At 39.4% G+C, this 17,267-nt stretch overlaps 1 protein-coding gene across 1 annotated transcript; it reads left to right on the forward strand.

Moving 5' to 3' along the window:
* The first annotated feature begins 1,049 nt into the window (after positions 1-1,049).
* On the forward strand, positions 1,050-17,120 carry LOC137795854 (SPRY domain-containing protein 3-like). The gene is made up of 11 exons (XM_068593375.1): positions 1,050-1,146; positions 2,492-2,638; positions 2,811-2,886; positions 7,137-7,261; positions 7,898-8,030; positions 8,124-8,312; positions 11,214-11,363; positions 13,562-13,619; positions 14,256-14,375; positions 14,471-14,592; positions 14,690-17,120. Exons 2-11 carry the CDS (start codon positions 2,511-2,513, stop codon positions 14,822-14,824), a joined length of 1,236 nt encoding a protein of 411 aa, XP_068449476.1. The 5' UTR covers positions 1,050-1,146; positions 2,492-2,510; the 3' UTR covers positions 14,825-17,120.
* The last annotated feature ends 147 nt before the right edge of the window (positions 17,121-17,267 follow it).

A 17,267-nucleotide genomic window follows, 5' to 3' on the forward strand; every position in this document is an offset into this window, starting at 1 on the left:
TGTCCTTGTTTTTGACATTGTTAGGACTTTTGTTTAAACGGCAACCATAAACAAACACTTGGTTTCCAGAGCGTGTTTACAAAGTCCATAACTGCAGGGCTAAAGATTTGGAGGGAATGGCCAACGCTGAGAGGCTAAAGGAGTGCCGATTAAGGTTGGATGACTAAGCCATTAATAGCTACAAGCAAAAAGTCCCACCCTACAAATTCCACTGACTGTGAGTCACAAACAGATTGAATTAGAAGATCTCCAACATGTCTTAATCTCCATCATGTGACAACTTTATTGCAGATAAAAATACAATATTCATAAATATAGGCCAATACAGAAATACAGTTACCTGACTTGAATATTACTAATACTACTCCATCTGGCTTCTGGTGATTCTGAATTCATAAGCTTTTCATTTATGTAATAAAGCATCTTGGTTTTTATCACCTATTATTCCTCTATTTTCATGAAATGTATGTTACAGTTTATTAATTACATTTATGAAAATATACTAACCTATATTATACATTTATATTGATATCACAACATTATATTAACATGTGATCAAATAAACATTTTATTGAATGAAAAGGCCACAATTCATCACTTCAGAATTTTCAGTAATGTACCAGACAATATATATTTTTTATATGTTTCTCACATATTATTTTCCAAGAGAAAAGATGGCCAAAGGGGACTTCAATGAAATATCCTCTTTATGAGACTAAGACTAGACTCTGTGAGTCTTGCCTTTCCAAAATAAAGTAAAAATTGCATAGAATGTAGACAAGAAGGTATAAAAGGGGTTCACCCAAAGTCACTTCTTGATTATTAACCCATTTTATAATCAAATGTGTCTGTATTTTCATAAAAACTCCTTGTTTTTGACAAAACCTTGAAAATTAGGGATTACGATTATTCTTCTGTAAAGTCGTGTACAACATTCTGCAAACACCAACTGTGAAACGACTGTGAAGAGACTACACTCACACGCGGCAGTGCACAGGTTAAAGACTACACGCGGCTGTATCCTGTGATGTGATTGGTCGAGTGGGCGGGACTTCCGCCTGCGCAGGTTGGACATAAAGTGACAGACTTCACGTCCTTAAAATTGGAAGAAAAACCGAAGGACGACGCGTTACAAGTTTTAAAACAGTAAGGAACCCACATGAGACAATAAGGCTTTAAATAGTTTGTGTATAACGTAAAACATAATGATGTTTATGGTACATAATGAGCGTAATGCTGTAACGCTGAAACATCTAGCCGGCCAAACGAGTCGTGCCTTTAGTTTGGGATATACAATGCTGCGTTTAGGGTCGGCTCGTAAAAGGGTAAATCAAAGAACTTAACGCGCAACAAATACTAATCTGAGATAATTACAGCGGCGATCTCTAGTCTAATTTCTTTACCTTATCAAAACATATCACCAATTAGATCATTAACTGTACTATTCAGTCTTATTTGGGCTGAGAACTTTGTTTCGTTATCACTTATTATCACTTGTTTCCAGGAACAGGCAACTTTTTCAGTCATCGAAACTATTTTACCCATGACGTCACGTCAGTCCGTGTCATGCTACTGTAGTAGAATGATCCACCACTGAGCCAGTGGAAACTAAAACAAAGTCATATACTGAAATACTTGGATATTTAAAATACTATGTTGTAAATGTGAAAGAACCATAAAGCATACGAGTGAAATACACCGACGTTTGGCTGCTAGCTGATAGATTAGTTGATGGACAGAAACAAAATCTGCAAATAATAAAATATGAATCACTGTTTTAATAGGCATTCAATAAATTCAGACATTTTATAGATTGCACAATTTGGCCATATTGATACATTTTGGAAATCATTATAGTTTTCAGTGCTAGATTGAGTTAAAATGTTGGCATTTAGGTTTGCAATATTACAGGCAGAGAAAGACCAGAAACACATCACTGAGTAAGGGAGTCTATTAAACACAGGCATTAACATAAGAGCCAGTCTATACTTGAGTCAGTTGGAGTTCACATGAAGTGGAAGACACCCCAGGGAGACACCTGACCATCACAGGGCTCACACAAATGGGGGACTCGCGTTCGTGCCTGTTGGCACTTTACAATCACCGTCCAGGCCTTTGCTTGTCTCTGGAATGTGGGATTAAACGTAAATGGAAAAACACAAACACATCAACTCCTTGCAGGAAGGGTTTGGCTTGAGGATCAAAGCCAGGTCCTTTTCGTTGTCTGGCAACAGTGGTAATTATGTTGTGGCCTCAGAGGTTTGCTGTGGTTTTAAGGACGGCCTGTGCTGTTTTTTTTTAAGGTGTCTCTTTTCCCCAACAAGCTCTTATGGTTATAACCATTAACTGAACAAATACTAGAGCATAAACATTTGAGTATTTTATTTAATATAATCATCAGGCACACATTATACACATCCATTACTTTAAGATTCATGTTTAATGTTAGTTGTTCTGTAATACATCTTTTTGATTTGTTCCCGTGTCCCAGATTGTAATGATTTTCAGACATGGACGACATAAACCTTCACTATCGCTTTCTGAACTGGAGGAGGCGAATACGAGAAATTCGTGAAGTACGCGCAGTGCGATACCGGGAGCGGCTCAAAAGGATGCTAAGAGACGGAGACATCCTCAGGTATCCGTGATGAGCATGGCACCATGAGTGTTTGAACTGGAGACTTAGATTTATTATGTGATTTAGTCTCAGGTTTTATACTGGAGCTTGCTGACTCAGCATCCCACTTTGCTTGTATTTTAAGCCATAATTGCAGTCATATTTAGTTTTTTCTCTTTGCATCTCCTTATAGGTATCATGGGAATTCTGATGAAGTTGGCTGTTTTGTTGCTGCCAGGCCATTGTCGAGAAGAAATCGCTACTTTGAAGTAAGAGTTGATTATTTCCTGTGAAACCTATCAATACAACACAGAAGCAACAGTTTAAAAAGTCCTATCCCTACGTCATTGAAATGTAACAGCTCAAACATCTTGGGTCATTTATCTATCACAACTTTATTGTTGATTCAATTGTGAGTGTAATATTATTTTATACATAAATATGCTTCATCAGTCCAACAGGTTTCCTGTTCCCACTTGAATTTTTACAAAATTCAACATTATCAGGATTACTAGTATGCAACACAAATAGTTTTTTGTGGTTTGGTTGAAAATGTATTGGTCAATAATACAGCAGGCTATCCACTACCTAAGGTATCGACTCAGATACATTTCAGACAACAACATAAAAAAGTAAAGTACAACTATTTTTTAAAAACATTCTGCAGCAGCCTTAAAACTGTCAACAGTGATTCACATCTTTTTTTTCATTTCCTGAGAGTAGAAAGCGATAAAATACATTAATGTTCTGTCAAAACAGTGTTTTGTCAAGATTAGTATATGTGTTAACTTTTTGTGTTGTTAGTATTCATTATGGATTTGGGACACTGCCCTCCTTCTGCGTGGATGACAGACGGCGTGGCAGTATTTCTCATTGCTTGACTTCTTTGCGCTCTTCGATCTTTCAGCTTGGAAATGCTTTTCTACATTGTGTGCTGGGACTAAAAGTACAGCGATTACTGAAGCTTATGTGGTTTCTTCAAGTCATATAAACCAAAATCATTTTTAGCAAAGTCTGAAAGCAGTGTGTCATCAATTAAGTTTCAGCTCAAAAAAATAGCAACAGATTCCCCTGTGCATCCTGTACTTTCTTTGTTCTTGAACAACTTTGATGTTGACACACTATTCAGTTCAATTGGGGTTAAGAAAAAGTTCTCTCTACCTTTTGATCACATGATTTTTTTATTGTAAAACATTAGGGATTAAAGTGAGACAACAATATATTTTTGGATCAGAGGAAAAATCCGGTAAAAACAGCTGTAGTCTTACAGAAACTCAGTAAATGTATTCGCACATTTCTTGCAGTTTTTCTTCAGAAAATTCATGCTATTAACGTCAATTCACTTCACACGAACAGTGTTGTGAGTCCAGCCATTCTTAGATACTGTTGCTATGCCTGTCAAGCCTTCAACCCTAACATGGAGCATACATCGTTTACAATGATAACAAAGGCGGATTTTGAACTTGAAATTCTCTGCACGTTTTACACCAACAAGTCCTTGAGTTCAGAAGGAGACGGACAAAAACACGATTCACATCTCTAGCAAGCAAGCAACCTTTTTGGCATCAGGAATTACAGCTGTTTTAGAAAGATTTGATCTGCTGTAGCTAGCTAGCTCATTAGGATAATGTTAGCTCCATAAATAGTTTTACAACGTCTGACTATTTTTAAATTTGAGTTTTTTATGGTTTATTTGATAAGGGGACAGTGCACATGAATAAAACACCTTTCTGTGAATCCTCCAGAGTTAGCCAAGAGGCTATTTTTCATCTGTAGTCTCGAACCAGATGTTTAAAAAAAAACCTGCTGCTCTACCTGCCACCATCTTGGAAGAGCTAAGTTTCTAGCTGATCATTTCGATACGCAAAATATGCACTTGGTGGCTACTTGCATGCCATTGTGCTACAATGCCAGCAACAAGTTTGGGGACTAAGTGTAAAATGCTATGCTGTTGACACCAGCTGAGTTAGATTCATTATTTGTAAGTAGCCTCAGTTAGCAGCCAGTGAAACAGCCAGTATGAAGGGTCAATACTGTACTACCCACTGTAACACTGCAGGTACAGCTGCTGCATACAGATCCAGTATATTAAAGTTTCAGTAGTGCTTTTGACGTGATGGATGTACTGACTGGATCTGATACAAGGGCTTTCTTTTCTTAGTCCTGGCAAACTGGTTTCTCAAAGCCAAATAAGTTGCAGCACATCACAAATCGTGTTCTGGTTTGTTTATTTCACAGTCCTTGATAGTCTAGACACTGAAGTGCACAAACATCCAGGACAGTGACTGTTCCTCAGAATTAACCATGTTCAAACTTGCCTTAAACACACACACATCCTGCTCACGTGTAGTGAAACAGTAACTAACCCTCTCAACCTTTATACTTGCGTGTGCTTTGTCCCCGTGACTCACTTTGTGGTAGCCACGTAGGAGGAGGAAGGACTTGCGTAAATGAGCATATGTGCTAATAAATGTTCGGAAAGTAGATGCTGATTGTAGATCTGGCCGTAGATTTTAGGGTTTATTTGCATGTTTTACACTGACAGAAAAAAAGGTCCGCATTACTTCTCACTCTCAGGAGGCCAGCGTTGAGGTCATGGGAAAGAAAGAACTTAAAAGTTTCCTCCGCTCCATGTCCCGGATTTGCCAGCAGTACTCCGATTGCAGTGCTTCCATGTTCGGCTCCCTAGGGATGATGTCATGTGGTCAGTATTCAGTTATGATAACAATGGTGAAGGCCAGCTCTTAACACAGGGTTTTCACTTTGAACCAACATGCAGCGCTGTACAAAGAGATGCTACATCGTTTTAGGTTGGTTTGAACATTTTTATGAAGTAAAAAGAGAAGCAGTGCCAACCCAAAAGTAAAATGTAAAAAGCCTGAAGGAGCAGAGGCAGAATGCTTTTCTGGCAAACAAAACTGCATCACTCAAGTCTTCATTTTTAAACTTTTATGTCACCATATACGCTATTCCCATCAAAAAAATCTGAATAACTAGGGAGGTTATTGCAGTGGTTCTCAACCTTTCAGTGATGCACCCCTTGTGAAATATTGTTTCAGCCAAGTACTCCCTAACCAGTGCAAAGCATTTGTAGATTAAAAAAAAATGTAATACACAGCGCTGTACCATCAGTGTCTGATTTAATATAGAATATACACAATTCAGTTGATGAACTTACACTTATATTTTATTGAATATTTATTAAATAAAATGTTTCAAAGGAATTTTTAATGGATACTCATTTTAAACATATTTAAAAAGGTACCCCCATAGGAGAACAACTGAACTAGAATTGATTGCCATTAAATTCTCTATACAGATATTTGTGGTTTGCAGAGAATGAATCCCTCTGACTTTAGGGATCCTTTGACATCGGTAGAAGCACCAGCATCAAAAATGTATTTGTCCATACTTAAGTTTATGACTAAATGCCTTCAAAACCAATAACATTCCCATAGGCCTCAATTGTCTTCTTTTTTGTGTTAATTAGCAAAATATTTACATGCTAATGTGCTAAACTAAGATGGCGAACAAACATTGTACCTGCTAATCTTCTGTATAGTTGCGTTGTCATTGGGAGCATGTTCCCATTCTAGCATTAGCCTTTAGCTCAAAGCATAAGTACAGCTTAGCAGAGCAGCTATGGCTGAAGACTTACATACAGGATTACTCTACTTGCATAACCTGTTTATTTGTGAACCTAAAATGCAGGTGCATGTTCTTTGATTCATCAAAGAGGGTGACTCACCCATGACAACAACAAGCACCCAAAGAAAATACAATAAATCCTGATCGGAAAAAAAAAAAATGCATCTGCATCCTCCCCCCCTCGCTCCCTCCCTTCATACACTTCCTCTGCCCTAATACAGTTTGTTCTGCTAATGCACAATATAAAAGCCTCCCACACATCATGTTTCCCTGACTCGCTGCTCTGGATGTGAACACAACTTCTTTTGAATTCAAGGTTGAGATCCAAAAATTAAATCACTCCTCACATTACACTGTGGCTCAGTGGTGAGCAGGGTCGTCCAACAATCAGAGGATCGGCGGTTCGATCCATGCCTCTGCTAGCCCATGTCGATGCGTCCTTTAGCAAGAGACACTTAACCCTAAATTGCTCCCGTAGCTGCGTCTACGGTGTATGATCATTGATCATTTATAATCCTGATGTGGCACCTTGCATGGTAGCTCCTCTCTTCAGTGTGCAAATGGGTGAATTTTGTCATGTCATGTAGTGTTGAAGCGCTTTGAGTGGTCGGAAGACAAGAAAACCGTTGTGCAAGTACAAGTCCATTGTTTAGAAGAAACTACGTTTTGGTACTCCTCTGAATCTCAGGTCATTCACAGTATTTAATGACACCATTACGATTAAAATGAAGTGAATTTGGTGACATTAGTGTTTTAAGACGAAGATAATCCGTTAATGTTTTTGGAGTTTTTAGAAAGGAGATTTTGAACGGCAGTGATGCTCTCTCTCTCTCTTGTGTCTTTGTGGTTATTCACCCTGTGGTGTTTGCAGGTGACCATCGTGGATACAGGAGTCAGGGGAATGATTGCTGTTGGTTTGGTACCTCAGCTCTACAAGCTGGACCATCAGCCCGGCTGGCTCCCACACTCTGTGGCTTTTCATGCTGATGATGGCAAGTATGTGACAAAGATGGTTTTCTTTACATATACTGTAGACGCAACATATTGTTATTAATGCACGGAGATCTAGCAGAATAATACAGAATAATACTTTTGGTTGACACAGCGTAATGTTGCACATACACAAGCTCACAGAACATGTGTGCTCATGTTAAAGGATAGGTTCACAATTGTTTTCCTTTCTGTCTTAAAATAATAGCCAGATGAACGTTGAACGACAGGTTTTGCTTGCTGTTATTGTTCTACCATACATACCGGTTGTTAAGAGATCCCTTCTTTTAGAAAGACTTACATAGAGGGAGATGAAACAAATGAGCTTCTGATTATATCCAAGGATGTGTTAAGAATTTTTAACGGGAAAGGTACATTTATTCGTGAATACACAACAAATTAACGTAAAAAAAGACGTGGTTCTGGAGGGATGGAAATCCAGGCCCCGAGCACATATTCCTGAGAGTATGGCTAGGTGCTCCCAGTTGCGCTACTAGGGACCTCCAGGACACACAGACAAGTCAGAATAACAACACACAGCAGGCCCTGCCTAAAGCAAGAGGGCCGGTGCAATCGACACAATTTGATAATGATGAGCCTCAATGATTAGCCATTCAACCTCTCCTACGTGTCTCGCCACAGGCTGTATAATGGTAACACTGTAGGACAGCAGCTTGGTCCAAAATGCTGCAGAGGTGACCGAATCGGCTGTGGAATTTCTCTTGACTCTGATGATGGACAGCTAACTGTGTTTTTTACCAAGAATGGCAAAGAAGTAAGTGCAATTTTATATATGTATATAAATGAATGTACTCAACGTTCCCAGCTCGCTTTCCCTCAACAGTACTGTGTCTGATTGTGTGCCCAGGTCGGCAGTGTGGACATCCTAGCATCTCCTGATGCTCTCTTCCCCGCAGTGGGAATGCACTCTTTGGGAGAAGAAGTGCTGCTGGACCTGAACGCTGAATGGGGGATGGAGGAGGATGATGCACAGATGATTGTGGATAGTCACGAGGAGGACTGGGGCCGTCTCCATGACATAAAGGTGACCGGCACGGTAAGTCCTGTTGCTTAGAGAGACGAACAAATAATGTATTGACTAAAAGATGTTCCTAGTTTTCTTTACCCATTCCACTGTGAACATGTCTGCCTGTCAGGGTTATTAAATATGATGTAAAAATGTGAGGTTTATGATGTGTAATGATTCACTCGTATCAGTGGGAGGATGACACACAGGTTTCTGTGGAAACAAAATTATGGGTCTGTTGTACATCAGAAAGCTTTAATTAAGGTTGTCTGCTTACTGATGCTGTTCACTTGACTCCTTGACCAGATTTAAAAACATCACTTTATTGAGTCACTTCATCACTCCTGTACTTTATTCAGTTTTATTCATCTGTTCCTGTTAAGTTTAAAAACATGTTTAGAATCACTTCTTGTAACATGGCATGCAGATAATTTAAGTATCCCAAACTCTGAAGAAGAATTCTGTAGTGCTCTGTTTTCAGCTCTTGGGGAGTAAAACAAGTTGTATAAAGCATGTTGAGGCTCCAGAGGGAGCTGCCATTAGAGTGAAGGCAGACATCTGTATGGCGGATGTCTCCATAACGAGGCAACCCGCAGCAATACAATCTAGGTCATCTGCAGTGTTATAAATGCCTTTCATCTTAAAGATTAAAACATCTGTTTCTTGAAAACTAGAAGTTTCAGGAAGATTACATTTATATTTAATACCATAATTTACATGACAATCGATAAATAGCGCTACAAGTGAGAGGAAAATAATATATTGTATGATAATAAAATACAATGGATTATAATTGGAAGTGATAAAGGCAACAGGAATTGATTATAAAGTCAAAACATAAATGTTCCCCAAAACATAGTACTAGTGATGCCTCTGTGTCAAATCAAAAATCTGAAAAATTCATACTGGAGATCAATAAGGCAAAGTGCAAAGGTTTAGATAGCAAGTTCTCCCCCCAATCGCAGATGGTCGAAACAGAAATTCAGACGTAAATATTAGCTTTTCCTAAATACCTGTTAGGAGCAGACCAATACTTTCTCTAACTAACTTGACCTCCTCTCTCTTCCTTTACCCCTCCCTTTGACGCAGTGTTTGTGTCTGACTCAGGCGCTGATACACATTAATCCTGAATAGAAAAAGGATGGGAGGGGAAGCGCAGTAGCCCTGAGGCCTCACCTGTCTGCCACCCACACATTTATTTCTGCTTTATTTCTACAAATGTTCTGGATGAATTCAGGGCCCACAACTGTCTGATAATCTTGTGAATCATCAATTACACATGAGCGCGTCTTCGCAGTACACGAAAGCTGTCGGGACATAAAAACAAAACGTGTAATGAACAAAGCAAGAGTGTTGTTTTTCTTTGGAATTTCAAGGATCGTGGTGGATAGCAAAGTGTGCTTTGATATTTTTACTGTCATATTTGTAGCTTTTGGTACAAAGTCTGTGCTCTCCTACTATTAAGCAACCTCTGTTTTGGGTTTCTTCCTCTACTTGCATTTGCACCGGAGCGGCTGTTTAATTCTTGAGGTTGTACTTTCAATGGACTTAGCTTTGGTGGTGTTGATGTCCTCTGCTCCGTGGACTAAACAGCTATGTTATCTCTGCTGTCGTAGCTTTGCTTATCATCTTCAAACAGTTTGGTGCAGGGATGAGTGAATTAAATCGAAATCCTGCCCCATATTTCCGGAAAAGAAAGAATTGCATGACGTTGCATGACCTAGTTTTTTACCTCACCATCTAACATCCCGAATGGGACAATGTGTGAATAAAACATGCTCTCTCTCTTCACATTTATCTCCAACCTGAGAGGGAAGCAGAGACAGAATCTGAAGCTATCACAGTCTGAGTTGAAGCCAGCAGCTTTTTTTGTGTCGTTTTAATAATTTGAATAAACTCTTTTGTTGTGATCCCTAAATCTACTTAAAGGGTTACCAACCCGCTTGACTAAAGCTAAGTAGTGTTTATATTTATCTATCTAAATAATAATACAATCATCTAAAAATGATCAAAACAAGATCTCAAAGCATGTATTTTTTATGAAGGAATTTCAATTACAGAAACAAATTATTGTCACATTGTTTGAGCTGTTTCAGAAGAAGTGCTGCAGGCTTGCGGAAGAAACATTACCTTGGAAATGAGGCAGGACTTTGGCTCTCTTATGGGACAGGTGCGCTGCTGAAAGCTCAAACCGCAGCATTATCAGCTGTAACCACCATATGAGATATGAGAGCAATTCACAGAGCTGGCCGTGAGCTAGCCAGTGGGAACAATAACAGGAGCTAAAATGTACTAAAGGGAACCCATGGCCGGCCCGGCTATGAAGAGAAAGCACAGAGAAGCTTGTGTTACAACACACACACACACACACACACACACACACACACACACACACACACACACACACACACACACACACACACACAGAGGGAAAGTGACTTAATTCTCTGCTAAGATAGAATTACTCCTCTCAATCTTTACACTGCCGCTGCATTAATTCTCTGAATAGTTTATCGAGAACCTCAAAGTAAGTTAACGTAAGGCACTACATGTTTCTGGATAAGGCTGTATAACCAAAACGTCTGTGTGTATTCAATTGAACAAAGGTGTGTTGTCCTGATTTTCATCTAAAAGACGAAAATGATGCTGACATGTTTTCATCTCACAACGTTGTTGTGGCTTACACACTGTGTATGGGATAACGACACGTCCAGTAGCAATATAAGGATTTATTTGGGGTCATGTTTGTGGCGAGCCCGTAGATGTTTAACTAATATTCTCTCTTCTAGCTCTGTTGGTCGCGATCAACCCATGAGAGAAATGTCTGTCTCATTACCTGCAAGATGCTCCACTGTGTTCACCAACTAGCTAGATGCTAACTGTGTCTGTCTGCTGAGCAGGTAACTGAATGTGTCTGTGTTATTTCCACAGCTGCTAGAGTACGTGGGTAAAGGGAAGAGCATCGTGGACGTGGGCTTGGCTCAGGCCCGCCGGCCTCTCAACACACGCTTCCACTACTATGAACTGGAGATCACAGACGCTGGAGAGAAGTGTTACATTGCCTTGGGTCTGGCACGCAGGGTAAGAACCTGCTCCTTTTAGTCATCACCATAATGATCACTTGTCATTATCATTGACACACTGTGTTACTTACTGCACACTCGGCAGTTATCTGTCAGTAAAGAAAACGTCCCTCCCAGCTCGTCATTGGTCTCCCTCATATGCACGATTGCTCTCACTGTTTCCAGTCCGAGTGATGGATGACCGAAAGAGGAAAAGCTAACAACAGAATAAATATTCTCTCATTTTACCCCCACATCTGGTTTTCCATAGAAAGCAGGTTCTTCCATTTACATGCCAATCTACCATCTCAATTAGAACACTGCAGTCAAGTATGTGATGTGTGTCTGAGATTCTGTCGGTTCCTGCTTCATTGTGCTTCCTCTTTCCTTACAGTTAGTCACTGAGCACAAGAAGGGGTGAATATGAAATAATTAGTAGTTCCTCAGGCTGAGCAATTACAAGTTTATATCCTAATTAATTAAGTGGTATTCAAACCCAAATGATGTCTGTGATACAACAATGATACATATTTTGGAAATAAGTTGGTGTTGAGAGAAGACATGTTGAATGTTTACACATCAGTGATGCATTCAGCTACCTTTGGCCTCACATCAAATGTTCATGAACTCATGCACACCCTGTTTAATATGAAACAGCGTACGGTTGGCTGAGGGTGCAGTCATCGTGCATTCAAACAACAGATATGAAATGAAGTGTGGCTCAGATATCGCTGCACTCTGCAGGGATTGTCAGTTATTGGATGCTAATTGATTGAGCATCAGTCTTGCTAATCACATGGCTGTTTTGCCAGCTGTGATGGTGCTCACAGCCTGGGAGGCGGTGGATAACTGTTGCACCCACCCGCGACATTAAGCTCCCCTCGACACCTCTGCTGTTAGTTACTGTGTGTGGACACGTTGCGCCCTCGGGTCCGACGGCGTGGAGAATGGAGCTCTGTCATTTCGCTGATTATTTTCCTGGAATTGTTTTTCTCGATGAGTCTGTGGTTCTGGCAGAGCATTATAAATCCATCAAACGGTCATTCCTGAGGTTTTGTACCATCATCCGTCATCTCCTGCACGGCGGACGAGGGTACTGATGGGAAGCATTACCTCTCGCTACAGAAATCAAAACAAAGGTGTCTCTCTCAGGGATTCCTCCCATCGTAAAAAGTCACTTTAATCTAGCGGCGTTTTAGCTCATCAGAGTCACATTGCTTAGTGAAAGATGAGTTTAATTTAGGTATTTGTCCATCAAGACACCATGTTTGTTTTAGGATGCCTGAAGCTAGATAAAGAATGTGGGAATCAAGTACAGTGAGCAGACTTCTCAATCCTCTAGATCATCCAGAAACCCTGAGAACATTTGGTATAGAGTTGCACTGTAAATACAGACACAGTTATTTTTTTAATTTTGTTCTAAGATACCTGCCCTCTGAACAAATTCCCCTGTAAACACTCAATTAACGGCCGTTCACACGCATGTGCGGCTGTTGACGCGCGCGGCCATTCTTTCTCCAACAGCCTGCAGCTGGAGACAGATTTGCTCTCACAATCAGTCGGATTTCAACTCGTCTATATCTGTTGGATTCTTATCGACTGCAGTTTTTGACATAAGACAAGATTTCCAATGTTTTGAGCTATAAATTAAGCTCAGAGTATGCGGTATGGAGTAAAGGGCACATTCAAAATATTTTTTTCACAAGATCCTGATGTCTCTCTCCACTCTAAGTATGACATCACACGCTCTGAGCTGCGTCATACAAACCAATGTTAAAGGCAGAAAAGGTGCGGAAAAAACATAAAACGAAAACGCAGATAGTTAAAACACTATAAAAGATATCAAAAAGCTGAGTCATACAGTAATAGCTGGACATTTTGTCAACATTTTTAACTTACTTGAAACGTTCCAACTAATTATGAAATAGTTATAACTTTGTGATTCTGTTTTGGCCTTCAGAGAAGGCTTAAAAGGCCCTGGCGGCCTGCCACTGGTATATTGATATACATTGTGTTGTCTCACTTTGTAAAGTACTCTAAAAGTACTTAAAACCTCTTATGTTGTAGTTCCTGCTACACGGGGTGCCTCCAACACCACATTGTGCCATGTTGACACAAAGTGAAAACAATACCGGCGTTGTTGATTCGGCTGGTAACAAAATGGATGGAGACATTATTGATGCTATTCAATTACAAGACGTCACTTTTGTCTCACAGGACTACCCCAAAAACAGACATCCGGGTTGGAGCCGAGGGTCTATAGCCTATCATGCAGGTGAGTGTTGGCTGATCATAATGATCTGTCTGTGTTCAGATGAAATCCATAATACTCTACTTCTGTCGTTATAGGCAGTGTTGGTCTCTCGTGTACCGTCTTAGATAGTGTTGGCTTGACATGTATGTGCTTCATACAAACACATTGGTAATGGTGTCAAATGTTTCTGGTCATGGAAGAAATGACTAATTTGTTACTATTTTATTAATATTGGTAGCCATTTCAATTAAAATATTCAAGATGTTATTATTGATTTAAATGTAGCTTTCTTTGACTTCCACTAGCTAGAAACAGCCAGATCAATGCATTGCTAAAAGTTACTAAAAGTATTATTGTTCTAGAAATTTGATGCATGTTCTTCCCTCTGTCTGTGTGGAGTTGCTCTGGTTTCCTCCCACAGTCCAAATTATGCAGGTCAGGTGAACTGCAAAATATGAATTGCCCGAAGCAGTGAGTGGGAATTAGTTTCTCTGTCTATACAATTTAGTGTGTTGGCTGTAGTTTAACAAATTAAGGGATGGATTTTTCTTTAAACGGCTCAACCGAATATAAAGATTCAAATAAATGTTAGCAATGGCAGATGTCATCTTAATTGTATCATGCATATATAATCAACGTCCTTGTTGTTCTTTATAGATGATGGAAAGTTGTTCCAGGGCAGCGGGGTCGGGGACGCATTTGGACCGCGCTGCTTTGAAGGGGACATCATGGGCTGCGGGATCATGTTTCCGCGTGACTACATCCTTGATGGTGGAGGTGATCATCTTTTTACTGTTTTCAAAGAACTTTGCCCTCATCATGTACAACCTGTAACAATCTTTCTTTCCATATCCATGTCTGGGTTCTTTCAGATGACGTAGACGACTGGGACCTCGACGTGATACCCAAACCCAGCGAGGTTCAGAATGACTTGTATGCAAGCAATGAAGATGATGAGGATGAGGGAGAAGATTTGGAAGGGAGGAAGGTCACGGTGAGATACTGTCAAATTCTTTGAAAATAAAAGCAGGGAGTCTTCCTTCCTTCCTGCATATATTGTCTTCTTGCTGTCCCCTTTTGTGTTTGAGCAGGTGTTCTTCACCAGAAATGGAAAGGTTGTGGGCCGGAGGGAAGTGGCCTTACCTGTAGGAGGCTTGTACCCCACGATTGGCATGATGAGCACTGGGGAGAAGGTCAGAGTGGACCTGCACCCCCTCAGTGGCTGAGGAGAGTGAAAACATCAGAAAATGGAGAAATGATTGAGCTCTGCTACATCTTTGGAGATAATAAATAATACCTCCACATCAACAGGCTGCAAGATGTTACTAGAAAAGCCACTCCATTGTAGAAGGTGACTGAGGCTCATGCTGTAAGAATGATGAAATTAATGTATGTTTATACAACATGCGTGCCTCCGAGAAGTGCTTTATAATGAAATGGTTTGACAGAAATGTGTTGAATCAGACAATTGCATTGGTGACTCACTATTTTTTGATAAGTTCATCACACAGAGTAAAGGATAAAAGGAAAAAAAAGGATCTCACCAGAATAATGAATGTAAAGATCCAATCAGAGCAGACTCCAGCCTACATATGCATCCGCAGTAAATATGTAGCACCCCTTTCACAGCCGCCTGCTGCTCACTACTGGAGGTCTGCTGCACGTCTTTCGATCAGTAGTGTGCTACTGACACCCAGTGGTGAGAGTGGTAAACTGAAAAATAATGCTCAGAAAAACCCTCCAAAAAAAGAAGTAGTGCACTGAATGAACCGTGAGTTTACTCTGTGAAGCAATGTCAGTGAAACCAGCTGCTTTAGGAGTGTTGGTCTGACTATGAGTGTTTGGAGCCACATGCATTATGAATTATGGGATAGTTGGGCAAAAGAACAACTTTTGAGGTTACATCTAAAACATTTAATTAAGTTAGATCTTTTAAAAAAGCAAGTTTCCTGAGCCAAGCCCACATCCACGATGCTCTTCCCTTTACCCACGTAGTCTAGCAGCTGTGGAAATAACACAGATGTTGCCTTTTTATATTCAGGTATGATTTTGACCAAATTGTAGACAATGTACTGTCATGAAAAACATGCAGGTTATAGTCACTTTGAAGCTTTTGAGAGAAACATTTGTGTCAAAAAGTTGCGACAGATAAATCAAAATCACGTCATAGGAAGAACCTCAGACAGACTTCTTTCTCTTGATATTGCTTTGATTTAGTTTTTCCAGTATAGAGATATTTGGTGTAAATAGTTTATATAAATAACTACATTTTATATACAATAAACATGTTCTGCGAACACATATTTTTAGAAAAGACACATTTGAAGTCATGATATTGAGTTTATTTTCTGCAGATCAAAGGGTATTTTGTAAAAACCAAGAAGAGCAACTCAAAGCCTGAGTATAAAAGCCTGTCAGGAAAAGAATAATACATGATATTTTCCATGAGTTCAACATTTAAAATTCTTGAAAATGAAGCCATACTGTAACTAATATTTGCTGCTCAGGTGTATTTGAAAATCCAAATTAAGTACCTTGTCTTTTCTGTGATTATTTTTCTATTTTATTTTGTTGTATGTTAAATTAAAAATGCTAAAATTCTGTAATAATTATGTTGTTTTTTGTTTGGTCAGAATGAATCAATGTTTTTGACATTGCATACTGTTAAAGTAGAATGCACTCTACAATTATACAATTCAATAATAATAATCTGTTACTTGTTACTGCAACTTTGAGAGGATTTATTTACAGCATATTATCATTTAGTATCCATTTTATGTTAAATCTGCCATGAACAGATGGAAAAGCTTCTTCAGGCTATACAACCAGCCTGCTGATAAACATTTGACCTCATGGACAAAGTGCCTGTGTGAAAGGGTCGAGTCCGGACAAGGATTAAATACTCCATGTTGGTTTTGGAAATGGACGTTGGTTCATGTTGACTCAAGTTTCTGGAACCACGTTCCCACTGAAGTCCTTCTGCACCTCGTTCTAAAGGTGTCGCATGTCTGAACTCTGCAGGTGACTGAAAAGATCTGACAACACCTTATTGGATCCACGCTGGAGTCAGAATCTTGCTTGAAAATTCAATTTAATACAAAAGGAATAATTGAATCCATTAAGTGCCCCCCTGCTCAGCAAAGAAAATGTATTGACTGGTCTTCATGTTGCTCAACTGCTGCTAATCTTGTGCCGAGGAAACGCATCATCATGCCAGCCTGTACTGGAGACAAGGTGTACTCATGTTTGTTTTCCATCGTACAGTTTTATGTTAATGACTTAGTTCCCAGGAGCTAGTGGTGTCCTTCTGCTTTTGACCATCTGCCACACTTTTAATATTTAGCCCTCCTGTATGTAGCATAATTAATCATGAAGGAAGTCTCTCTGAATCTTTGTGAAGATCCAATGTTTGTTTTTTCATGTTGAATTTTCGTGTCTGCCCCTTGTCTCTTTTCATTTTAATCATTCAGGTTAACATGCCAAAAATTATTTGAAAGAATAAAGAATATTTACACATTCAAACCTTTTCTATAGTTATTTGCATTTTAAAAAGTGATTATATTAAGAAGCTGTTCAGAGAAGCATGTATGATGTTTAGGGGCCTTAATGTTACAGACATTCTATTAAACTATTCACATGTAAAGACATGCAATAGTTATACTTTTTGCA

Source organism: Clinocottus analis, unplaced genomic scaffold, assembly GCF_023055335.1.
Source record: "Clinocottus analis isolate CAN_PGR_092001 unplaced genomic scaffold, fCliAna1.0.p SCAF_3, whole genome shotgun sequence".
Lineage (NCBI taxonomy): Eukaryota > Metazoa > Chordata > Actinopteri > Perciformes > Cottidae > Clinocottus > Clinocottus analis.